We start from the raw sequence: 27303 nt of genomic DNA, 5'->3' as shown, positions 1-27303 counted from the left end.
TAAATGAAATATGTGTGAAAAGCAAAACGTGGTTAAAAACTTAAGCCAAATAAGCACAACTTTTATAATTCCTGTTCTGTTTTTATCGGACACTAGAGGGAGAGGGCATTTTTTTATCAGTCCATGATTTTTAAAAATGCAGCTTCTTTGACGTAAATGAAGAAACACATACACAATGATGAAACTATCGAATGAATGACATCCATCAAACTGTTCAGACTAAGTTATGCATGGACATCAAACTTCAGTGAGGACAGCAGGGCGATAGAACCAACACCTTACAAATGATGAGGCAGAACACAGAGAGCCTTACAGTCACTGTGAAGACTTCAAGAGGAAGTTACATCTGGGCCACACACTATGAATAATCAACTCCATGAGCTGATATTAAGTGCCGCTTTCAGCTCTCGTGGAGGTACTTACGCCTTTTGAATCCAATGACCCCGGCTTGGCATTGAACTTCACAGTCTTTAGACGCGCTCGCTCTTTCCTCTCCACCCTGCAAAGCAAAAAGCCACATCAGTCATTCACCACAGAGATGAGATGAAATGAAATGACTCACACTGACACGACGCTGAGCTACACAACCACTCTGGGTGAGGACAGGTCTGAAACACTAGTGTCTTAAAATGTAATATCTCCTCAGTCATTGCTTCAAACCATGTATGTAGAGGAAAATCAATACCAGGTCAATGAGGTGTCCAATATGTGCTTGTGTGTGTGCTGGGTGTCTGGCATTGGGTTTCTCTGTCACACCCTAGGAATGGATGATTGTTTTCCTTTTTAAAATCAGATTTGTTTCCCTCCAACAGCACCAGTGGGTGCAGAGGACTCCTGCTGTCACTTTTCTTCATAGAAGAATATCAATAAGTTGTTGTCTGTGTTTCAAAAGGTGGTCCCTTCATCTCAAACACAGAGGCACGGTCGCCTCATAGACTAACGATTGTTCCTCTTTTGTGACGATCAATATTTTTGACACAAATCATAGACAGACTTCTAGAATTTCCTCAACCAGAGACAGGTTTCTGTCTACTGCTCACCGTCTCTTGCTGGGGATGACACCCATCTCCTCACTGTCCCCATGTGGGGTGACACGGCGGGCCTGCCACCACTCATCATCTGAGGCGTTGATGACGTGGAGGATGTCTCCATACCTGAAGCTGAGCCCTTGGCTGGGGAGGCCGCTGTCCTTTGACTTCTCGTAGTCAAACAGTGCTCTGTTCAGTGGGAGATATTGGGATTATCAGGATTGGTAATGTAAAAGATTCCACCACGTGAGGTCTTTTGTAATTGGGTAGTGAGAAACTAAAAGACACAGACTACTACCAGGTCAGAGAGAATAGTAACTGTTGGTCCATGGGGAAGTTCCTGTTATAAGAAATGTTCTTTTGTTTCAGTCATGATCTCAAACATGGTTTTAACATGTATGTCTGCGTTCAATCGTTACATTAACTCACATCTTCTCAGTCATCTGTATGAAAAGCAAACAACACAACCTTACAGTACTCATGTAATGTTGCCTGGAATGAATCAGTGCAGACATCACAGAATCAATTTGGGGCATGGAACGGACAGCTCATCTGAATTTAGCTTGAACATCCCAAACGAGGGTGAAAACCTAAAAAGGACCAACCTGACATAGAGCGATCTCTTCTGATTGGTTCGCAGGGATCCTGACCCAGAGCTCATGCTGTGGTTCATCATCTGTTCCCGCAGGTCGTGGATTTTGGCCTCAAAACGCCCGTACTCTGCAAGACAAGATTAGAGGACAGCCCATATTGAAACTGAGAGCGATCCCTATTGGGTGAAAAGTGTGCTCAAAATGCGGTGTTGTATTTCATTTATATTGTGAGCTTATCACAATGCGCTGGATGCCATTATTTAAGTATTTGGATAAAGTAGATATACATCTATAGTCATATTTAAGTTTTTGCTATTTCTTTAAATTTACACCTCTCACAATATTATGTCTAAGTTGGTGATAAGTAATTTGCTAACAACTTGTCATCAATATTCTAATGGGGACCTCTGGTGTCAGCGTACTGTCTACATCTAGATTACATTTCCTCCAGTCATGTAGCAGTACATGTCAAACTGTCTGTAATGGACAGCTTTTTGACATTCATTTATGTTGATAATATTTTGCCTTGTAGGTGGCTGAAAGCCAGACATGACTGTGACATAAACTGATAATAATACAAAAATGATTAAAAAAAACACCTGAGCATATTAAGGGGATAGATAGATGAGGGAATAGATGTAAGAGGTAATTATCTGAGGTAATCGTTTGTGTTGCTACGACATCCGGAAATCCATTTATTTTGTTTACACCGATGCACCAGTGTTTCCAGTCACTGACGTCTGGACCTATGAACTGAACTGCTCTTAGCAAAGTAAAGGAGGATGTCAGGATGTGGAAAGGTGTCACTTCGTTGACAAGTATGATTCTCCTGACAATGCGGTTACTGTGAGGATGAAAAAGCTGATATCTCGAGGCATTGCTGGCTAATCTGTCACTTATAAAGATTAAGCAGTAAAGAAACTTGACATGTTCTGTCATGAAACAAATCAACCACTGACTGCACAGTCTGCATTTTAGAAATAAGGGCAAGAAAATATAGTGTTAATAGAGCTGAAAATACTAAATATGTTTTATTTTATTTGTCAGTGTTATCTAAGAAAACTCGCTACGATTGTTTGGCTGGCACACTTGCATCAAACTCTTCCATGCTTCCTCTCTGATGTGCTTCTTCACCATCCCATCCCAAGGAAACTAAAATGAGGAGATCTCATTTCATATCTGGATAAACAACAAAATGCAAAATCACAATATAATTTGAGAAAGTATTTTCTATGAATGAATCTTCTTCCTTCTGCTCATCTTACTCTAAAAACAGAGTCTCACATACCTGTCTGCATGTGATATCCTCTACTGCTGTTATAGTGTGCTCCCCTGGTGCTCCTTCTGTCTGCTCTCTACACACAGTCCATTCCTGTGACTGCAGAGTGCAGCTCTGAGTAAACAATCATGGACACACCTCTCTCTCTCCTGTGGCTGTAAGCAGTGCAGGGGCGGACAAGAGCCAACGGACGCCCCTGCAACAAGACCACTTGTTTGCTTTATTAGTCGTCACGTATATCTGATCACGCACTAACTGTTCAATCTGGAGGTGAGAGACACATGATTAAGTTCCTAGTTTTCCAATGATATGAGGAATTTATTTTCAGGTAACAGATGGCCATTTGCTTTTACAGCTGAAGCCACTTGTGTGTGTAGAATGTAAGAGAAAAAACACATGGTAATACTCTAATCCTACGGTAACTAAAATCATTACTATTCAACTGGACTCACACAACAGTTTTTCTTCAGCCCATCCCGTCTGCATTTAAGGAACTGTGCACATTCTCTACGTCTCATATCAATTGTCCAAGAGAATCTGCATTAGCTCTTTTGAGAATAGTTTTGTGTTACTCTGCAGATCTTTAAGCATGCCAAAGTGTTAGTAGTCTTTTGTTAAAAATGAGTGAATATCCAGAATCATCACCCCTTAGTAACCACTGCACCCCATCTTACACACAATTTATGTATCTACTTGCCAAACACAAAGATATACGAGTATACAGTTTTTGTAAATCATTGTTGGCCTCTTGTTATGAAATGTGACGAATCGATAAAGAAACATGACTATTCCTCTCAAGCATCTGTACTTTATAGATTTATAAATTTTCTGGAGGACTATGGGTGTGATTTCTGGGTATTCCTGGGTTTCTGAAGGCAGAAGTCTCTTCACACAGGTGTAGACCACTATTAGATTAACATATAGCACCCTGTTGACATTTACCACAAGTAATGTCATGCTTTACAAAGGAAGACCCATTGCACATAAAACTATTTAAGTTCACATGTACCCCTGGTACTATACATTACTATCCAGCATTGCATACAGAACAGTTTTAGATTCATTAGTTAAGGTTATGAGATATTCACTGCTGACCTCTCTGCCTCCCCAAGAGAATAGAGGTGAATGGGGTTTTATTTTTTGAGTCAATGACATTTGTTAAAAAACCAACAGCAACGCCTCTTTCCAGAGAGAGTGTCCTTGTTACTCTGGATCACTGTTGACAGTTACTAGTATCTAAGGTATGTAATGACACAAATACTACATAGAGCATTTAAACTGAGCTAACTGTGTCTGCAGGTACTGGTAATAGCCACCTCAAAACACAGTATACTTAAAAAGAGGACATATCTTAATTACATCTTCAATGGGGAAGAAGAAAGGACAGTGTTTGAGGGGTCACAACCTGGGACAAACGTTAAAGTGAGGAGGGTTTAAAAAGTGCATGTGAAGTGGAGAAATGACAGTCAAACAGGTTGGGAGAGGAAAGGGTCAGGTGTGCTCATGGGTCAAAGGCTTGGTGAGGAGGAGTGAACAGACTGTCCGTGATCACATTCACTCAGTGGTGAATAATGCTAAAGCTCAGAGCAGCCACAGGTGCCAATGGCACGAACCTGGTGCAGGAGAGCGGGCCCGACGAGGTGAGCATAGAGCAAGTTCTGATGGGCGAGAAGAGAAAGCAGTTGTTAGTCCCAAAGGTGTTAGAGCCCGGTTAGAGATGGTACCTCCATGAATAAGTGAGGGGGAGCATTCCATGAAACCGATTTCAGAAACATCTCTAAATTAAGACTCTTGATTACAGAAGGCTTCAGATTGAACTGGATGCCAAGTCAAATAGCTTCTCTACTGATCTTGGCCACACTACTGAAGAGTCTCCTATGAGACGGAGCAAAGTCAGTCTGAGCTTTTGGGTCTTTTAAGTCATGTATGAGAAGCAAAACCAATCTAACACCAAGACCAAGTCTCTTGAGGCTTTTGTTGGCCCCACTTTTGGCTCAGATCTGACTGATGGTCTAAGCATACATCAAGAAATGTTGACTCAAGTGATAAAGCTTTTGACTTTTTGAATGTTGAGAGAAAAGAACCTTGACATGGATACTTTTGAGGCAAACACCCACCACAGCTCTGGGTATAAGGGTCCGGACAGTTTGTGAGTTTGCCACCTCTGAGACATGAGAGGTCTCCGACCATGAGTCACTGCCTCTACAGCCCTCCAGCAGATACTGCTGCTATTGAACTTAATGAGAGGACGCATGCCACCGGTCAAAAATGGTTGATCTACTTGAATTAGCATGAACATGCCCCGCATGAGTTATTACAATTTACATGCTGCTGCTACAGGACAAAGAAACCACTAACCAGTTTAACACAAGTAGAATGTTATTTGTTGAATGAGATTATATGATTAGAAACTTTTCTAAACTCAGCAAGAAAACTTAAAATTATTTAACATTTCTTGTCTTTGGACATTGAAAAGACCAATGACTGGAAGATTTCAGAATGATTAAAAAAAAAAAAAAAAAAAGTATTTAAAGATGATAGTAAAGTCATGTAATTGTCACTGTCACTAAATAAAAACTGGTCCATTGCCACCATTTAACAAACTTTGGAAATGCACAAAGCCAGCTTAAGCACACATCTCTCTTATTTCCAAGACATGTGATGATCATGATGTGAAAACTTTGCACGGAACTTTGTATAAAACCAAAACAGCTGATGGACACTTTCACTGAGATTCAGCTGAGGTGCAGATTGGTGAAGTGACACAACATGAAGGCAGAGCTGCCTGAGAGGCCAATTCAATCCTTTAATACTGATTTATTTATCTTTTCAATTTATGAAAGGATTTTAAAAATAAAATCCCCATGAAGGATGGTTTTCCTGTAAGTTTAGGAGAGGCAGAATCCTAAAGGTACAGTGTGTAGGAATCACATTATATGGTCTTGTATTATTTTAACCAAGATTTGTGTACAGTGTTTCCAACAAATCACCATTATTTCAGCCCAACTAGTCATACTTTGCCGGCGTAGTACCTGATGCAGAAGTCCAAGTTGTGAAACGGTGGTGGTTAACGTTGTAACACGTGGTTAAGGTTGTGAAATAGTGGAGGTTAACGTAACACGTGGTTAACGTTGTGAAGCGGTGGTGGTTAATGTTGCGAAGCGGTGGTGGTTAACATTGTCAACATTGTGAAACGGTGGTGGTTAACATTGTTACATGTAATTAATGATGTGAAGCAGTGGTGGTTAACGTTGTAACATGGTTAACATTGTGAAACGGTGGTGGTTAACATTGTTACATGTGATTAATGATGTGAAGTGGTGGTGGTTAACGTTGTAACATGGTTAACGTTGTGAAACGGTGGTGGTTAACATTGTTACATGTGATTAATGATGTAAAACGGTGGTGGTTAACGTAATGTGGTTAGAGTTGTGAAACGGTGGCGGTTAACATTGTAACATGTGGTTAGAGATGTGAAATGCTGGCAGTTAACGTAATGTGGTTAGAGTTGTGAAACGGTGGCGGCTAAAGTTGCAACACGTGGTTAGAATTGTGAAACGGTGGCAGTTAACGTTGTAACACGTGGTTAGAGTTGTGAAACGCTGGCAGTTAATGTAATGTGGTTAGAGTTGTGAAATGGTGGCAGTTAACATTGTAACATGTGGTTAGAGTTGTGTAAGGGTGGCAGTTAACGTAATGTGGTTAGAGTTGTGTAATGGTGGCGGTTAACGTTGTAACGTGGTTAGAGTTGTGAAATGGTGGCGGTTACATTGTAACAGCTGTTTGGTTAAAGTAACTGTCACGGGCATGATGAGGACTCAAACGCAGACAGTCAGGTGTCGTGAAAAAAGGTTTTAATGAACCAAAAACAAACAGGGAATCCAGGGACAAGACAAAAGACGAGGGGGAAAATCCGTCGGGTAAAGGCAGAACAGGCAGACTGGAAAACCGGGAACAGGACGAGCAAAACAGGCGGGTAGGTAGGAAAACAAACAATGATCTGGCAGTGGGTGTGTGTGTGGCAGGGGTTTAAATAGTGAAGGAGGCAGAGTGAGCAGGTGAGAGTAATGAGCTGAGTGTGACTGGCAGGTGCACTGAATGAACTGATTAGGTGAGTGAGGAGCTACAGAAAGAAACAAAGACACAGAACACACAGGGCAAAGCCTGATTGTGACAGTAACAAACCCACTTAGTTATGGTTAGAAAAAGAAGAATGGTTTGGCTTAAAATAAGTGCGCTTGTAACGTAACATAAGCTGTGGACGTAATGTTTGTAGCTTGGCGTCACATGGTGTAAGGTAAAAATTACTCAACTTTTGGTTTCACATGGGATGTAAACGTAACAGTCTTTAGTAAAAGTCATTTTTAAAAGTGCTTGTTTGACCTGTCCACCACAAGTCCCTCACACCCTTAGCGGACTTTTTTTGTTATTTATACTGTGTTTGTTTCTCTGAGTTCTACCAATGACACTGTTTACATTGGAGTTAGTAGAAAGCCTTGTGCATCCTATACAGACTATAAAGGGTGCCTTGTGCATCGGTATCAGATGCTGAGGGCCAATGCCCAAGCGTCGGTACTTAATGGGCTGGGAGTTTGACAGGGCTAAATAAATAAAGTGTGGTCAATGTTTGTCCCTTTGTCCTCTATCAAAAACATATTTTGTGAGTTGAATTATTCTTACAGTCTTCACCATATTTGAACAGATAATTATGAGATATGCTTTTATTGTGACAGTAAATATATGATAGTAATGTGTAAATTAAGTTATTAATGAAACATAAGGTCAGCCATCACTTGGCCTGATTTAAACCACATCACCCGGTGTGTATTGAGACCTACTTAAGCATTGTCCTGTGTCTGTTCCTGTGTTTGTGCTGACTCACCTTCTGGTCTGTACTGGGCAATGATAGTGACCACCTGTCCAGCTCCCTTCAGTGCTGCTGCTGCTTGTTCATGTGTTGCTCCTCGTAGGTCAATGCCATTTACCTGTGTTAACAACAAGGAACATTCACAGGATAAGTTTGGTGGAATTTCTGTTTCATTAAACTCAGACACTACAATGACCTGTAGCACAAATAAAGACAGCTTAACTTTATACCACACCAGTGCAAATACATGGTAACCTTCAATGGAACGACACTTTACAGTAGGTACATGTTTCTCTCTTTTTTTTTTATTCCATTTGAGCCTATGTCTCGTATCCAACAGCGCTGAACCAGTGGTGGGCCGTCAGGGCCAGCAAGGCCTTCTTTGCTGGCCTAGACAGAATCACAAAGTCATAGCTATTTTATAATTTAATTATTTTTCATAAATACACTACATGTATTATAATTTTATTTTCTCATTGCACAGCTCCTGTTTTCCTCAGTTGCTCTGCTTCCAGTGCAGCTTGTTTTAAGTAGAGCTTTTATCCAATCAGATTTCACCTCTGTGTCTCTAGGTAAGAAGAGAGGCCCGAGGCCTGCAGACTCACAAGTGAATCCATGTGCAGTTTAAGTGAATGGGGACGATATTGTTGATTGTCATAGTCTTCAACCAATCAGATCTTTAGTTTGACATGTTGGGCGTATTCTTTGACGTGCCAGAGCCTGCTAGCTGGCCTAGCCATACGTGATTGGTCAGTGGGCTAGCCAGACATGTTGGGCGGTGACAATCCCAATATCTGCTGCCTCTGTCGAGCGGACATTTTCAGCCCTCAAACACATTAAAACGTATTCAAGAAATACAACCGGGGAGGCTCGACTGTCTTCACTGGCGTCCATGAATCGAGAAGGACTTCTTACTGGAACTAAAACGCACGGATGTAACGTTACTGTACAACCGTGAGATTAAACTCTTTAACAAAGAAAGGCTCCTCCGCGAATCACCACCTTAACGTGGTGGAGGAGTTTGAGTGGCTCAGTGATCCTGGGAGCTATGTTGTCCGGGGCATTAGCCCCTGGTAGGGTCTCCCAAGGCAAACAGGTCTCAGGGGAGAGCCCAGACTAAGAGCGGTTCAAAACGACCCCAATGAAAAGCAGCCCATGGACTCAGTCACCTTGCCGGGACCAGGGAACCTGGGGCACCCTCCCGGAGCCAGACCCAGGAGAGGAGCTCGTCGGCGAGCGTCTGGTGGCCGGGCCCCATGGGGCCCGGTCGGGCTCAGCCCGAATAAACAGCATGGAGCAGCCACCCTGTGGACCAACCACCCGCAGGGATAAGCATCGGGGTCGGGTGCAATGCAGACCGGGCGGCGGGTCAGGCGGGAGGCCTGCGCGAGCCGATCGTCGGCAGCATAGACTAGATCTAGGGACATGGAACGTCACTTTGCTAGCGGGGTAAGAGCCAGAGCTGGTGCAGGAGGTGGAGCGGTACCAGCTAGATATAGTTGGACTCACCTCCACACACACACACACACACACACACACACACAGCTGGCTCTGGAACCAAGCTCCTGGAGAGGGGTTGGACTTTGTCCTTTTCCGGAGTTGCCCAGGGTGAGAGGCGCTGGGCGGGAGTGGGGATACACATGAGCCCCCGGCTGAGCGCTGCTGTGTTGGAGTTCTCCCCGGAGAACGAGAGGGTCGCCTCCATGCGCCTACGGGTTGCGGAGAGCAAGGCCCTGACTGTGGTTTTTGCTTATGCACCAAACAGCAGTTCAGAGTATCCGGCCTTCTTGGAGTCGGTGGGAGGGTTCCTGGAAAGGGTGTCGCCTACCGACTCCATAGTTCTCCTGGGGGACTTCAACGCTCACCTGGGCAATGACGGAGAAACCTGGCGGGGGGTGATTGGGAGGAACGGCTTGCCCGATCTGAACCCGAATGGTGTTTTGTTATTGGACTTCTGTGCGTGCCATGGTTTGGCCATAACGAACACCATGTTCGAACATAAGGTGGCTCATAAGTGTACCTGGTACCAGAACACCTTAGGCCGGAGATCAATGATCGACTTTGTAATCGTGCCATTTCATTTGCGGCCGTATGTCTTGGACACTCGGGTGAAGAGAGGAGCAGAGCTGTCAACTGATCACCACCTGGTGGTGAGTTGGACCAGATGGCAGGGGAACCGATTGGAAAGACCCGGCAAGCCCAAACGTGTAGTGAGGGTGAACTGGGAACGTCTGGCGGAGGACCCTGTCCGGGAGGTCTTTAACTCCCACCTCCGGAAGAACTTCTCACACATCCAGAGGGAGGTTGGGGACATGGAATCCGAATGGACCATGTTCAAAGCCTCTATTGTGGACGCGGCCGCTAGGAGCTGTGGCCGGAAGGTCATCGGTGCCTGTCGTGGCGGCAACCCGAGAACCCGGTGGTGGACACCGGAGGTGAGGGAAGCCGTCAAGCTGAAGGAGACCTTCAAGGCCTGGTTGGCCCAGGGGTCTCCCGAAGCAGCTGACAGGTACCGGCAGGCCAGAAGGGCTGCAGTGGTCGCAAATGCTAAAACTTGGGCATGGGAGGAGTTCGGGGAGGCCATGGAGAAGGGCTTTCGGTTGGCCTCAAGGTTCTGGCAAACCATCCGATGACTCAGGAAGGGAAAGCAGGGCTTACCCCAGGCTGTTCTCAGCAGGGGGAACTGCTGACCCGGACAGGGGACATCGTTGGGCAGTGGAAAGAGCACTTTGAGGAACTCCTAAACCCGACCAAAATGTCCTCTGCAGAGGAGGCAGCGCCTGAAGATCTAGGGGGAGGCTCACCCATATCCCTGGCAGAGGCCACTGAGGTAGTTAAAAAGCTCCTCGGTGGCAAGGCGCCGGGGGTGGATGAGATCCGCCCTGAGATGCTGAAAGCGCTTGACATAGTTGGGCTGTCCTGGCTGACACGCCTCTTCAATGTCGCATGGGGGTTGGGATCAGTGCCCATGGACTGGCAGACCGGGGTGGTGGTTCCCATTTTCAAAAAGGGGGACCGGAGAGTGTGCTCGAATTACCGGGGTATCACACTAGTCAGCCTCCCGGGGAAGGCTTATGCCAGGGTGCTGGAAAGGAAGCTCCGACCGTTAGTCGAACCTCAGATTCAAGAGGAGCAATGCGGATTCCGTCCCGGCCGTGGAACAGTGGACCAGCTCTTTACCCCCGCAAGACTACTGGAGGGGTTCTGGGAGTTTGCCCAACCAGTCTACATGTGCTTTGTGGACTTGGAGAAGGCTTTCGACCGGGTCCCTCGGGGGTTCTTGTGGGGGGTGCTGCGGGAGTATGGGGTGCCGGACCCATTACAGCGGGCGATCCGGTCTCTGTACGACAGCAGTAGGAGCTGTGTCCGCATTCACGGCAATAAGTCAGACACCTTCCCGGTGGGTGTTGGCCTCCGCCAGGGCTGCGCCTTGTCTCCGGTCCTGTTCGTGACTTTCATGGACAGGATATCTAGGCGCAGTCGGGGGGTGGAGAATGTCAGGTTCGGGGGTCTCGGGATCGCCTCTCTGCTGTTTGCAGATGATGTGGTCCTGTTAGCCTCCTTGGATCGTGACCTCCAGCATTCACTGGGGCGGTTTGCAGCCGAGTGTGAAGCGGCGGGGATGAGAGTTAGCACCTCCAAATCTGAGGCCATGGTGCTCTGCCGGAAACCGGTGGATTGCTCCCTCCAGGTGGGGATGGAGTGCCTACCTCAAGCGAAGGAGTTCAAGTATCTCGGGGTCTTGTTCACGAGTGAGGGTAAGATGGAGCGGGAGATCGACAGGCGGATCGGTGCGGCTGCAGCAGTAAAGCAGGCGCTGCACCGGACCGTCTTGGTGAAGAGGGAGCTGAGCCGGAAGGCAAAGCTCTCAAATTACCACTCAGTCTACGTTCCTACCCTCACCTATGGTCACGAACTCTGGGTCGTCACCGAAAGGACAAGGTCGCAGCTACAAGTGGCCGAAATGAGCTTCCTCCGTAGGGTGGCCGGGCTCAGCCTTAGAGATAGGGTAAGGAAAGGTAAGGTAAAGTCATCAGGAGGGAGCTTGGAGTCGAGCCGCTACTCCTTCGCGTCGAAAGGAGTCAGCTGAGGTGGTTCGGGCATCTAATTAGGATGCCTCCTGGACGCCTCCCACTGGAGGTTTTCCAGGCACGTCCAACTGGGAAGAGACCCCGGGGAAGACCCAGAACACGCTGGAGGGATTACATCTCCCAGCTGGCCTGGGAACGCCTCGGGATCCCCCAGAATGAGCTGGAACATGTTGCCGGTGAGAGGGAAGTCTGGGTCAGCCTGCTTGGCCTGTTGCCACCGCGACCCGACCCCGGATAAGCGGAGGAAAATGGATGGATGGATGGATGGAACAAAGAAAGGAGGATGGACTTTGTCTTTAAATAGTGACATCTCGTCAGTTACAGGTAAAATGTCACCACATCATTCTACAATTTATCTTGTTAAACTGTTCATAAATTTAGAGCAGGGGTCTTCAGGCCTATAGATAGATAGAATAAAATTGTGTTTTATATTAAATGGGCCTAGTACCATGTATACCTCTTTATTGTGCATTCAATACTAAGCTATTCAAATACACAGGTTCATATATTCATGTTTTTATTTTATGTGCAAGGTACAGTGAGTCGGGTGGCCGTGCCACTGCCATTGATAAACATACCTTGTCAGCTGATACCAATGCCAATATCAACATTGTCTGTCAATTGCATGATACAATATACATATATTCAAAGTGATGTTTTCATTTTAACATAAATATGGAAAAAAAAAAAAAGAGTGATGGCCTATTAGTGCCACTGCCATGCATAAACATACCCATTATCTTTCATACAATACTGAACATATTCATTCAAAAAAAAAAATAATTATTATTATTTTTTTAAATTGTCTAATCAACCAAAAATTTTGCGGACCCCCTAGGGGCCGCGGACCCCCTGTTAAAGACCTCTGATTTAGAGTGTAGGTACGATAATGACTTCCTAACCGTCTTCTTAGGAGATGTGTTGGAGGCGTCATGGGAGTTTGCCCATCCAGTCCATATGCGTTTTGTGGACTTGGATAAGGCCTACATCCGTGTCCCTTGGGGAGTCCTGCAGGAATACGGGGTACCTGGGTTGTTGCTATGAGCCATACAGTCCTTGTCAGGATCAAAAAACACAGGACATGATGTTTGTCTGTCCCTTGTGCCAAGGTGGTGAGCACTTCCAGGAAATTAACCTTGTTTTGAGTAGTTGACGATCAACAAGTGGGGGTTTTCCGGCTTGTGTGGGGTGTATCTCGGTCTAGTTTAGATTGTAGAGTTTTGGGACAGTTGGGCCCAGAACACATCAGCAGTAATGTTCCCTTGTGTCATTGGGTGTTTCGGCCGTTCAACACTATACACCCTCCCCAAGGGCGGCCAGCTGCAGGATGATCAGCCCTCAGCTTGTGTGCCGTGCCCAACTGTCTCGAAATTGACAACATTGAGAATGGAAGACGCATGAATGGTTAACAAGTGGGGATTCTCAAGTGGGTTATGCTGACATATTTGGAGCCCAGCATGGGTTATTCCGCTTGATGAATGAATCCACTGGCTGCTTCTTTCAGCCATCTCTGAGATTGCCTTGATGGTCTGCCGCAGAGCCTGACTGTGGCTTCCCAGCTCTTTCAACGGTGGTCGAAGAAGCCACAAGTCCTCTGCATCCCACTTCCACTGGACAGTTTTTTGTGTTCCAGCAGCGCGGCTTTGCTTCTGCTGCAAGCTCTGCATAGCGTAGCTTCTTACGTTCATAGGCCTCTTCAAGCGCGTTCTCCCATGGGACTGTGAGCTCTATGATGTAAACAGTCTTCAGTGAAGGGGACCAGAGTACCAGGTCTGGCCTGAGGTTGGTGGAAGCAATCTCTGGAGGAAATGATTAAGTGTCCCGTTTCTCGCTTGGTGGAAGGATGTTTGGGGGCTTTTTGTGTTTCTCAGACAAATGCTGTTGCCTTCAGGCTATTGGCTACTCTCGGGGCAAGGAGTTGGTCGCACACCGCTTGATGTCAATCGCTGATGCCAGGCTCTTGAGGACCTGGTTGTGCCGCCAGGTATATCTGCCTGTGAGGCTGGTCTTGCAGCTTACCATGGGCCCAGGGTGAGAGCTGTGTTTGGATACTGATGGATAGATGGAACCCTCTACTTCCATTGCCCTTTTTCGGACCACAACCAGCTTCAAACTCAAACTTTATTTGCATCTCAACTCCACACCTATAAAGTTAATGTCTGCATGGTTGTGACGGTAGACAGACAGACAGACAGACTGCTGTAGTTCCTCATACAGTCGATTTTGCCCTGATGACTCACACACAGACTCACAAGGTGAAAACAACACGCGTCTGGTAAATAACCATAATAATGCCCATATTCAAATGGCTGAAATGTGACAAACTCATTTTAAGGTCATAATTGTGAGAACTTCAAATATATTCTTGTTGGCAAGTTTATGAATACCTGGATGTTATTTAACATTTACATTTAATTCAGAATACTGTGTGTTTGGTGAGTTAACATTGCAGAGACACTTGGTGTCATTTCATGTTGATGATCTTCTGATCAGTCTCTGGCCGTCTGAATCTGTGTGCAGCCAGTTACATGTCAGCGCTTTACCGTTTGTGAAAGAAGCTATTTTTTTAAACAAATTAATGCAAATGCTGACTGTGACATGTTTGTCTCTCAGCGGGAAGACCAGATTTCACTGTGAGAAGATTCGGAAATGGATTTAAAGGCTGCAATCACAAATATTTCATCTTGTGGATTTATTAAATCAATGTTTTTTTTTCATTTAAAGTGTCAGAAAAGTCAAAATGTGCTAAAATTGATTGAAACTGCTTAATGTTCTGTTGATCAACTAATTGAAACGTGATAATCGTTTTAATTTTCGTGGACTCTTTTCGTGGTGTTTCAGAGAGGGGTCACAGATATACGTAGTGTCAAGAACCACCTGGAATTTATACAACCAGTCCTTTTAGTCTACATAACCTTGAATATTGCAGGAAGTATTGGCTTATTGAGGCCTTACCCACCTTTATTTAATTATTTAACAGGTCAAAAACTGCTAGTCTACTGTTTGTTTGGATTAAAGCAGTGGTTCTTAAACTGTCGGGTGCGCCCCTCTAGTGGGGCACGGTGGTATTGCAGGTGGGGCGCTGGGGGAAATGCAGAATTTTTTTATTTCAAGAACTTTATTCATACCTGCAAACTTGACGCTTTTCGGCGAAATCCGCCGTTTTGAATCAAAATATATCATCCACGTGAATCGTGTAGATCCGTAGAGTTTTGTTTTTTTGTTGGGGGGGGGGGGGGGCAACTGGCCAGCCAGCGTTTCTCAGATTGGAGTGAGATGAGGAGAAAAGGTGATGTCGTGATCTTCACAATAAAACATCTCTGATATGACGTGTCGAGTCTTGGCCAATCAGCGTTAAGATGACTACAGCATCTTCATTTCCCTCCGTTACAGTTTAAGTTACGTTACCGTTCATACTTGCTGGGTTAAGTTAACGTCCACTGCATGCGGAACTTTTTTCGACTGTTAATGTTCGTCATTATCACGATTTAGGAGGAAAAAACGTAACGTGATGAAACATGCAGCCTGCAGCCCCCCCCGTGTTCCGGTTCAGTTCACGCGGTCACTCATTAACGTTAAACCAGAACACCGGCGGATCTGGTTGCAGGTTGTTTGTTTTAACTCAAAGTAGAATGAGGATGATACTGATGAGATGATGAGGTCAAAGAGCTTCAGTCTGTAGCGCAGCTTGACGCAGGGCTGAGCTGTGAGTGGAGCTGGGCCTGGATAAAGGTGGAGGTGGGCCTGGATAAAGGTGGAGGTCTAAACAGACACGAGTACAGCTTCCCGCTGTTACAGTATTTTAAATACAGTGATAAGGCAGGGTATGCTAAATGCAGCCTCTGCTCCAAGGAGATGAACTACAGCAACAAGGGCTCACATGTCCTCTCATCACACTGACACACTGTTCACTGTGATGACCCCAGCCAGTGTACCAACAGTCCCACGTGCAGCTATTATTATTATTATCACAGCTATTATTTGACTTTTAGAATGCTACATTTTAAAGCTCATATTTAAAATAAAATGCTCCTGGTATGTGTGAACATATGGCTGACACATACCTGCACTCGTTTTGTTTTGCACAGGTTGCACGTTATTGTTGTTTTGAAAAGATATGCAGCGTAAAACTCTTTATTGCCAAATATTTGAACTTGTGTTTAGTCTTTCACAGGTTGCACTTTTCTTTTTAATACCTTGTTTGAAGTGTTAATTGTTGTAATACATTTTGTAATCTTGGGGGAATCTTTTGTCTCATTCCATCATTTACTGCCACATGTACCATTATACATATGTGGGCTTTTAGTTGGTCAGTATTAAAGGGGTCAGTGCACCCTAAAACTTTAAACCAAATCCGGGCCTTGCCCGTGGTCACACATAAGGTTCAATAAATGTGTTCTGAATTGGAAGCCCAGGAATACAATCCAACTTCTAAGGCTATTACCATACCAGTTAACAAGATCAGCAAACAATAAACAAACAGTCTAGTAACTACAGTAACTCAGACACACCACATCTGGTAATATTGGAGAAATACTGCAGGGATGAAAAAAAAGACCAGGTTGGCCTAGAAAATTAATCTAGGCTAGTAGGACTATTACAGTCTCTATAAATATGCGGGGAACACAGTTTTTAACTCTTTAAAAGTAGATCTGTACCGGCAGTGAGGGAACCTTGTAGTTTCCAGCTTTGTTCTATTAGTTGAGGTCTTTTTGTGATCACTTCTGACTTTCATCATGTAACAGGTAAGGTGATTGCATATATTTTGTATATAAGCAGCTTGTATTCTGAGTTAAGAAAGGCTGTTATATTCATTTTCAATCAATAGGCCATACATTTCTACTGTACAACACTTGATCCCAAACTCTAAATCCAGATGGTGACTTATCAATTAATGATCCAAGACTTATGATCACAATCCCTTTGGAATATTTTCCAACATGGCTGTGTGTCTTGTATCTACTCACCGATAAGATCTGGTCGCCTCGCCTCAGCTCTCCACTCAGGTCGGCAGGCCCTCCTGCCAGGATGAAGGAGACAAAGATACCCTCTCCGTCTTCACCACCCACGATGTTGAAGCCCAGGCCCGTGGAGCCTTTGTGGAGCATCACCTTCCTGGGTTCCCTGTACAGACAGTTCAGATAGTACATCAGCTCGGGGGAGTCGTTGGGTTTCAGCATCTTTGGCTCGGGCTGCGACAGAGGTGGACAATAAGTGCGAGGTACGTCGACCAAAGCCTCAGTGATGCTTTGCTCAGGCAACGGAGCTCAAAGACTGCCGGAGCTTCACGGGGGGGATGGTGCTCTACTTAGGATCACTTGTCCCCAATTCAGTTGCGACGGAAAAAAGGAACCTCGTCACATGCTCACACACACTGGCTTGATTCCTCCCTCCCTCCCTCTCTCTCACACACACACACACACACACACACACACATACGGGATGTCTACAGACATAAACTGAAGGACACAAGCTCCTATAGGGTTGACTCAAACACTGACATACTTTAGGCCACAGACTCATTTGAAGAAGATTTGGTTCAAGGCAGCCTATGCAGCTGATGATATGATGATGTGGTTCATGTTGTTGATGATGCGGATGATGATGGCAACAGTGATTTCTTTGTTGACATATATGCTGCTGACGAAGACATGCGTTATGATGGCAGAGAAGTTGATCCTTTAACATGTCTGGTCTGTATTAGTACTATATGGCCATACTCCGCCAGTATTCATTCTGTCTGACTTGAATTTATTTTTCAGACGTTATTGCTGCTGTGCTTTTGAACACTGTGGAAGTGTGAGTTAGACACCAGTGACTACTGTTGTTGGACTAGTCCACTTGTTTTCAGGAGCCCTCTCCTTCCTCTTATTGTAGTGTCTATCTACTGTATATTCCTTCATGTATGTTATATTGCTTAATGTAAAACCAGTTGCCCTTCAGGGACAAAAATAAAGTTGATATGAAAATGTACACGGAGAGATGATGCAGAGTGAAACCCATTGTCTAAAAACAGTAGTTATTCCCCTGTGTTGTCAAATAGCAATGGTATCGAGCACACTAAACACTGAAATCAAACTACTTCCTCATGAATGAACGTCATCATGATTGTAAGCAGCACACTGTCACCTGCTGGTGAAAACACAAACTACTGAAGCATGAAGAAGCAAAGCCACATCATTGGGAGCAGAACCAATCATGTGTCCTCTGTGGCTCTCCAAATGTTTCAGTACCTCCATTTAGTGTCTGTCCCTGTCAACAAGCCAGCCTCCTATCAGCATCGTTTGACGATACATCAGTTTCTGGCTTTAACAAAAACTTGGCGGTTATAACTTGACCAAAGAGCCAAACCACATCATGTTTTTGCTAAACTGCAAAACATTTTTATTTGTGAAATCACCCTCTCTATGAATCCAGTCACAGTGAAACCAGTCACCAGCCACAGGCTGATTTGAATGAGTTCAGGCATTTCTAAGGGAGAACAATCTTCCCTCTGCCATTTTCAACCATTTTTGCAACCCTGCAGGTTTTATGAGAAAAACCTTTGCAAAGCAATGTTGATGCCCTACAGACTGAATTGACAGTTAGTCTAAGTTATCCATAGATAAGAGCCTGCAGAACGCTGCTGTGGAACAGATGAAGGACTCATTCATGCAAAGAGCAGAGGAGAGAATTGTTCTCATACCACAATGTCTGTGAACAGTCAATGATCCTTCATTAGAAAACAAGCACTCTGGGACTGACGGGTTGCTGTTATTAGAGCTGCATGGTTCACATGAGACACTGAATCAACCCCCTACGGCAAATGCATGAATAATCATGGGACATTATTAACTATAGGTTACAATAAGTTAATATCTCTGTACTGTATCAGAGACACCTTAATGTATGAAGATTGTTAATCTAAGGAACAGAGTCAGGATCAAACTGGATGACACCAGGATGAGGGTACTAATTAATTCAGGTGGTTTTGCATGGAAAATGTTAAACTAAACTCTTGCATTTATAAGAAAAAGGGTTGTGAGAAGCACAGCAAGGTGGAACAAAACCGAAAAATTTTAAAATCTAAAATGAATTGGTAGAGCTACAGTGTCTCATGAGACAAACTCTCGAGACATAAGCTGTGTGTTACAACCTGCCAAAATGAAATCTCCACATGAGCAGAACCTCTGCTGCTGCTTTGTTCAGTATGGAGGGTTGAAGACAAGTCAAATTACTTTTACTTATATTAACATTATTATTTTAGCGCAAAATTACACCCTTTACAAACATCATCCCTAGATTCTCCGTTCAGCCGGCAGAGGATTCACATTCACACCAGATGGTGAAGATAAGCTACCGTGTTAATAGAACTAAAATGACTATTCATAACATGTGCGTATTGTACTACTACTTCACCAGTAAAAAGTACGTTTTGTTTGATTGATACAGGCAGAGCAGTAACAAATATGTTTGGACATCGCAGGCAGCAACATGGCCCTACACACATATTCACTAAAATATACGAAGGTATATGTATACACACAAAAGCATTATTTTACTGTAAAACCAACAGATTTTGGTGAATGTATGTATCGATACAGAGAGGTGGTATGAGGTTTAAGATCGAGGTTGAAAGAATTAAGTTAGTTAAAGTTTGTACCTAACGAACCAGGTCACTCGTCACTTTGGCAGCATACACATTTATTACCGATCCAATCCATGACTTTACATTTCCATTTGGCTAACATGGTCAACTCACTCACATCTCTTCCTTCCATCTTAGCTCCACCAATCAGTAAAGCGAGACAGAGCCGTGAGGATTTCCTCTCTCACTCTACTGAGGCGATGGCAATACTCACATAGCATCTCATCGGTCATATGATGTTTACTAATTGCAACGGTTTTAAAGAAAAAACACCTGAAGTCTTATGAGCGCCACCCCAACACGGTGAGAGATCAGAGAAATGACACCGATAGATGACTAAAATCTGTTGATTACTGTAAGAACAGAACGGAAACAAGGGAGCAATGAAATCAGCTAGATATCTATGATCTTTTTGTGAAAGGCTGCAGGTAGACTAAGTCTGTTAGTCTACGTTTCAGGCTCAGGCTGTTTGATTTGAAGTATCGATTGTGTGTCAAACAATATATTGTGCACTTGTGACAGAAAATTGTCGAAGCCAAACTGTGATGAAAAACAATTTTGGAAATTAACAAAGTACATTTACTCAAGAACTGTGCCTAAGAACAATTTTGAGGTGCTTGTACTTGTTATTCTCTGCTACTTAAATACTTCTACTCCACTACAATTCAAAAGGCATTACCTTTATCTGATAACTTTAGTTACGTTGCAGTGTCAGATTATAAACACAACATGTAATCAACAAATAAACTATGATGTAATATCATAGGTTAAGATACGATGAGATGTATGTTTTCTCCCTGGGGGGGGGACTTTACAAACTAGCTAGCAGTTTATAAAGTCATTAAAATGAGCTCCACCTTTACCAGCTGCAACATTGATTATAATCCAATTATATACTAAACATTATTCTGAAATAGACCCTTTTTTAGCTTTTACTGAATTAAAGTATTAAACGAATGACTTGTACTTGTGACAGAGTATTTCAACAGTGTAGTGCTACTGAGCACTTCTTCCGTCACTGGATAACATTTTGTAGGTGATCAGGCTACAAGGCTCCTGCTTAGTCAGAGCCCTGAGGAGAGAGGGAAGAGGAGGGAGGAAGAGCATGCTAGTTTGAGAAAACACCAAGGAGTGGTTAATGAAGAGAGCAAGCAACTGAGCTCATTGGAGAAACCCAGGTGGTTGTAAAGGACCAATGGTATCATGGCATGCCATTCATATGGAGGGATGGGACAGAGTGGTGGAGGCAAGAGAGGTGGTGGTGGAAAGTACCTGGTGAAGTCCGAGTCAGGGAACAGGCTTAAGTGATATGGGAGGGGGACGGAGTGGAGGAGGCTTTTGTCACACTCCACTGGTGAATAGTGTCGGGGGGAGGGTGCTTTGTCACATAATTTGTTCACAGTGCTGTAAACTGGCTCAGGAGGCCTACAGTGGAGTGAGAGACAAGAGCAGAGAGGTTAGTGTCCAGAGACGAAGGCGGGGACGAAGGGTCTGGATAAACAAAGATGATAAAAGGCAGGAAGAATAATAGAAATAAAGCAGCATAAGACGCAGCAGAAAGAGTAGGAGGAAGTACTGCTACATGGTGTAAATGGTTCTCGCTGGTCAAAACACTGAAGTCAGAGAGAGCATGCTTTACATGTTGAAAAGAAAAGGCACTTGAGCCAACTCATTTCCTGCCAGCTACACTAATATGACACTAATATTATCGTTACAACTAACAAGTATTTCATTATCAGCGGACCTGTTAGAATCATTTTTGATCAATTGATGAATCGCTCAGCCAGTAAAATATCTGAATGACTGGGAATGCTCTGGGCATCAATAAGCTTTTTTGCTTTTTATCCAACAGTCTAAACCCCAAAGAGTTTCAGTTTGCTGTGAAAAGAACAGAAGATGGAACCAGAGAATGTTCAGCACTCTATGCTTGATATATGACTTCAATGAATAATAAACTATTCAAATTGTTGAGTTCATGTTCCGGCATGGGGGATCTGACTAACTGTAATTGTATACATTGGTTTATTGCAGGAGTACAGGAGTTAACACATTTTAATTTGCATAATATGATGTACTTATAGCATTCCTACAATGTTTATGTTTTAAAGTGAATGTGGTTCTTCAGCAGACATGGTTATCCATTAAACTATGTGGTGGTGGTATCAATATTATTTGATATTTAAGAGCTTAAATGATTTATAGTTTCAAGGAATTACATTTCTGTTGTCAAAATGTAGTCAGCAAACTGATCCAGGAGCTTTTAAATGTTGTTTACCAATATTGTGATCTACAGGTTTAATTCATCGTAGTCATAAAGTCAGTGAAGTGACTCACAAAGCAATAAACATCTTCAGTTTTCTAACGTTAGCCACTATTAGCTAGTGGTAAATCTCCTGAGTGTGTTGGATTGAGAAACAGTGTGTATAATTGCTTATCAATTTAAATTTATTTGCAAGAGACGGATTGTGTTATTTCTTCTTTCAAATGTCATATTCTTGCTTTAATGTAGCATTCTCACCAGAAAGTCATCTATTGGCGACACTCTTTAGCTAAAGGCAGAACTCTACAAAGTTATTTCCATGGACTAGGAAAGTTCAATCAATATTTGTGAACATTATGTACTCTCCATCAGAGCCAGGAACCAGAGAAGTCTCACTTGTGATGTCATAAGTATAAAGTGTGGAGCTATGTCTATGGAGACAATGAATGTGAGAATGATTTTGTGTTTTCTTTTATACACAAATGGGTAATATTCTATTCGTGTCCTCAGTGGTAAAACAGAAAATGTACCATATCCTCAGAACATTCCCCCAGTGCTCTCAGTGTCATCAAGAACATCGTCTATGGAGCAGTTCCACACTTTACACTTGATGACATCATGCATTTCAAATTTAGCACTCTAGATTTAGGATTTAGGAGAGAGTCGTTTATGTTTACGAATATATTTGGACTGTCTTAGACCATAGCAATAGAGTGCTGAAGGGATGATGTATCTTTGTAGGCCAACCAGGAAGTTAGTATTGCACTGGTTCCCTTGGAGGGAAAAAAAAAAAAAAAAAAAAAAAAAAAAAAAGGTATTTTTCATTGGATTTTGGAGTTTGCAGAAAATAAGTTTATGGTACTTACATTTAACAAACACAGGAGGCCGCTGTTTGTGCCCCATGAGAAACTAAAGGTCAACGTTATCTTATTTTGTCACATTTATTTTTGTAACGTTAGTATCATCATGTCAGTCGTTAGTCACGTGACTCAGTATTGTTAGTCCCGTGATTCTCTAGTGACAGATCGTCAGTCAGTGGTCAGGTGACTCGTTAGTCAGTGAAGTTAACTGCAAACACAATCATTTCCTAAACCTAAATAAATGGTTTTGTTGCCTAAACTTCTTATGAAAACCAAAGTTTATTTTGAAAGGACACTATGCATGTAATGAGCGTATTTTGAAACGACGTCCTGACACGTTGAAAACTAACGCGAGGAGGGTACCTAGTGCATCGATAACTGATGCCAAGGGGCACTGACTAAATGACGGGATTTGACAAGTTGGGACTGAGAATGTGTTGTTACTTCAGGCATCTAACCGAAAACACATTCAAAAAACCCATTGACTTTGAGACGAGGGAACCGGACGTGCAAAAATGCGGACTCTTTTCCAGATTTTGGACTCATTCTTGCAGCACAGTATAACATGTATGAATTGTGATTATGGCCTTAGTTCCCATTTAAGACTTTAATTGAATCAACTTATTTCAATAGGGAATAATCTTCTCTTTTGTACAACATAAGAATGTATGCCAACATTGTTAAAAGTCACCATATTTTGTAATATAATAGAAACATTATCTCTGAGGAGAAATTTAAGTAGAAACATTCAACAGTACATTAGAATTTATACATCACATATAGTCAGGCATCCGATTCCCAATGTAAATGTCTCATGCTTAAAAAAAGTCTAATGATTGAATTTTTATTTCCAACGATTTGTTGCGCTAAAAAACACAAACGATGAGGAACATGCAGGGGCATGCAGTAGGTGACAGAGACGCTAAATATCTCACCTCAACTGGAAGTGCTGGGAATCAAACCTGCGACCCTCCCCGTCATCTAACGAGGGATTTCTAATGGGATGGAAAAAGTCAACGTTTCATAACCAACCATTGATAACCAACTTTTACCATTGATTTTCTCACATTAAGACACTGATGAAAGACACACTTGGTGGCATGTTACATAGAACAAAACAAGATAGCTGAAAACAGAAAAGGCCATGTCCTTAAAAGGACTGAGGGATTCATCATCAACACCAGACAGAGTGAGCTCATCTGTGCTAGCTCATGAACAGTAGGTCTAATCTGCTGCAGACATGCTGCGAATCCATATCGTTGGTTAGACACTCTGTGAACACTCAGTGAGTGCATGGCTGCTGTTTGTGAACTGATGTGGATTCACACGTGTTAACATGCAGTACAGTATGCGAGTTTGGAAGGGACTAATTTGTGCACAATGTGTGTGTACGTGTAAGCTGTTGATGTCACAGCCACACAAACAGTCGCATGGACTAGACTCGTGATGTCACTGTTTGGCCGGCTACACCTCCACACTTCTCTCTTCCTCCTCCTGCCTTCTCTCTCTCTGTGACCAACTGTTGTGTGTTTGCATCCTGTTCGAACATGAAAACATCATCACCAAGAAACTCTGTCCCTTCTGGCAGACTGTGGCTGAAGATGGAAATCGAGTCCAAACAAAATGAGGTCACTTCATGTGCTCACACAGTGTTTTCCTCCAGAAAATGTCAAGAGAGGAGGGCGAACACTGCAGGGTGGAAGCTTAATGCATGACAAAGGTCAGAGATCAGACGTGTGAAGGATGTCTTTCATTTATTTAGAGCAAATATTCCAAACCAGCTGTTCTTCTAATTTGATTGCTAGATTCTGTGCTTGTACCGAGTGTCAATAAGGATCCACTGGTGAGATGTCTGGACAGTTGGCTCCGTTTCTGCTGCTGAATCATTCACAGTGAAATGAGCTGACTTGAGGCAGCCGGTCAGTACAGATCACACCAAAACACAGTGACCTTGTGAGGACCCATAGGTGCACTTTAGAGTCTGGACTGTACAGCTGCGGTTCACCGCTCAGTTTCTTTTATTCTTTAGCCTTCAACTTAGGTTTTGGAGTTCCAGTACAGGAACTCTGCATTTCTGAACTTCTTTTCAAATGGCAAATGTAGTGCCCTGCATGGAGTTACTCCTTAAAGAAGAAGTTTTAAAATGTCTGGCAAAAAGATTGAAGAAAACTGACGACAATACAGTGAGCTGTTGAACAATACAGTGCCTAATATTTGGACTTCACACCCTACTGTATAACAGCCATAGAACTTATAAGATATTACTTGTAATGTAATAATCAAGTCATCATTTCGGTATGATCTTTCATTAAATTCTTCTTAGCATGATTGCAAAAAATGTGCAAACCTTAAACACTACCACTCTTGCTCTCCTGTCTAGGTTATTTTTCACTCCTCTTAGTACAGTATCTCCATGAAGACTGTGGCTCCATATCGCTGTGAGCACAGGATATCTAGAGGAAGTATAGCAGAAGGGTTCTCCCCTCTACTCTCTCCCAACCGTTTTATCAATATTTAGCAGAATTGTAAGGAACAATTATTCTACTTCACATCAGTGATGAAATGAAAGAAGCTACTGATGATGACTCATCGTCAGCTATTACCGTAAGTGAGGATCCACATGGCGTTGTAGTATTCACACCGTTTGTTCTGACTGTATGTGTAGAACCCAGCGTTCAGAGCAGAGTGCTTCACTTTAGGGCAGCAGGGTAATGTCAGGCACCTTGTCCAAGAGCAAATAGTAAACCTCTTAACTCCAGAGAGAATGGAGCACTAATCCTTCACTCCACAAAGCTTAACACGGGGCTCCTTCACTTATCCTCTCAAATGAGCTTTTGTTATCACTCTGCTCCACCGCTCATTTATTTACAACACAACATAATTCTTGCTACAGCGAACAACAATGACCTCATCGAACGGAGAAGCATTGTGGAATTATGGAATGTACGTGTGCGTTAGTTAATTGTGATATCCACCAATCATCCGAACAATCTGCTGTCATTTGTCAGTCGTCTAATGCAGTTACATAGAACCGATGAGACCGCCACTCAGACCAGCCCCCGAGCACACACACGTTACTCTTAGATTTGACTTTATAGGAAATATGGCCTGCTTGGGCCGGAGCCTCGTGGCAGCTTGCTATGGGATTAGGTGTTAGAGAGCTGCTCATTTCTGGCTGTGACTCACTCCAGTGAGACATCTTAAGTCTTCTTCTGTTTGGACTGGGAGTAGTGACTGTACACCCAACAGGTAGTGAAATACATACGGAACAGGACAAAAACAGGGAGAGTAAGCACAGCAGACATTTTCTGAAACTTTCAGAGCTCATGAATGTTCAGAGACTGGGTTTTGATCGCATTTTCATTTAGTTTGTGTGAGAAAGTTGGTTTTCCCTCTTACACTAGGGCAGAATGGCCTTATTATTATTGGGGCATGCGTCATGAGGTTTTTTTTATACATTTTTAAGAACCAAAAGTCAACAGCTCCCTGTAAAATACACAACAAAGCCCTGATGATTGCTGTCTAGTCACACAAACAGGAAAGACAGACTGAACATCTGTCTCACTGTGCCGTGATGGTACTGCTGCTGGACCTGAGGCTGCCGTTACGATAACAACATCATTTCCACTGATAATAACCAACATTACCAAAGCCTTTCACAACCACAGCTCATAGCACCGACACACAGACAACAAAAGTGCTATGGTTCTGATGTGCTTAATGCTCCAGTGGTTTACCGACAGGCGTCACAATGCACTGAACAACACAATGTTCAGAAAGAAATCATAAAAAGAGACATTCAGGCACAAACACAACACAGTACAACAGAAACACAGCAGACCAGTGGTTTTCAATTAGCAGTTTCTGGGAAACCGTCTATTTTATAAATAATTGTTTCAGTAAATATGTTGCCGATCCTGATTGCGAATCAAGGGGGACCCAACTTAATCGAACCAGAACCTTCTTTGAAAAACACTGCAGTGGAAACTGGACACAGACTATGAGAATAAAACCAAAAGTTCCAAACACAGAGAAACAAGATGTGTTTTCAAATTGCATCATAACTCCTCGTGGAGTTTTGATTACTTACACAAACAGAGATCAGACAGGAGAAGAAGGAGACAGGGGACACATCTACCTGTAGTTTTAGTTGTCTGGTAGGAAGGGAGGTAATTACCGTAAGAAGGAAAAACCATCCAACCTGTTTATATCCTCTTCCCCAAGTAAGTGCTTAGGGAGGGGGGAATAACTTCCAGGGGAGATGGGAGGGAGACCAGACTTGTACTCCAGAGTGCCACTGTTGACAGGGGAAGAGATATGATTTTCCATTGCTGGAGAGAAAGCTGTGGAGGAAGAGCGAGACAGATAGAGAGAGAGAGAGAGAGAGAAAACAGAGGCAGCTGCTTTAACAGACAAAACTAGCTGACACATGCTTCCATGACATCAAGTACGTCAATTTGTTTTTATAATTTTTTCTATTTTGTATTCCTGTTTAGTTTCAAAATACAGCAATTTAGGGTTAAAATCTGACTGCAGCACTAAACATCTATATTAACTATCATACATACGAAAACAAAGAATCTTTTCACAAGTGTGTGTGCAGTTCAATATTTTCTAGTTACCGTGGTGATAACATGTTGTGTGTGGCAAAAATCAATGACTGCAGATGTGTATTTGCACACACATCTCACATTACAT

At 43.3% G+C, this 27303-nt stretch overlaps 1 protein-coding gene across 23 annotated transcripts in view; it reads right to left on the bottom strand.

The window, feature by feature from the left end:
- dlg2 (discs, large homolog 2 (Drosophila)) overlaps positions 1–27303 on the bottom strand; it is a 191857-nt gene that overhangs the window by 12332 nt on the left and 152222 nt on the right. For 14 of the 23 annotated variants that reach the window (XM_031877480.1, XM_031877489.1, XM_031877479.1 and 11 more), the window contains 9 exons: positions 26783–26948; positions 23541–23600; positions 20758–20910; positions 16826–16982; positions 7783–7885; positions 4514–4558; positions 1634–1748; positions 1041–1217; positions 424–499 (listed from right to left, as the gene is read on the bottom strand). In XM_031877480.1, the coding sequence (XP_031733340.1) occupies positions 424–499; positions 1041–1217; positions 1634–1748; positions 4514–4558; positions 7783–7885; positions 16826–16982; positions 20758–20910; positions 23541–23600; positions 26783–26948 (1052 nt within the window). Of the gene's footprint in view, positions 1–423; positions 500–1040; positions 1218–1633; positions 1749–2714; positions 4474–4513; positions 4559–7782; positions 7886–16825; positions 16983–20757; positions 20911–23540; positions 23601–26782; positions 26949–27303 lie in introns of those variants that run through there. The other 9 variants (XM_031877475.1, XM_031877478.1, XM_031877474.1 and 6 more) reach the window with 8 other exon arrangements.

This window comes from Anarrhichthys ocellatus, unplaced genomic scaffold (assembly GCF_004355925.1).
Source record: "Anarrhichthys ocellatus isolate YVR2014 unplaced genomic scaffold, GSC_Weel_1.0 scaffold138, whole genome shotgun sequence".
Lineage (NCBI taxonomy): Eukaryota > Metazoa > Chordata > Actinopteri > Perciformes > Anarhichadidae > Anarrhichthys > Anarrhichthys ocellatus.
Note: the sequence above shows the minus strand (reverse complement) of the source record. Positions and strands in the feature narration are given on the sequence as shown.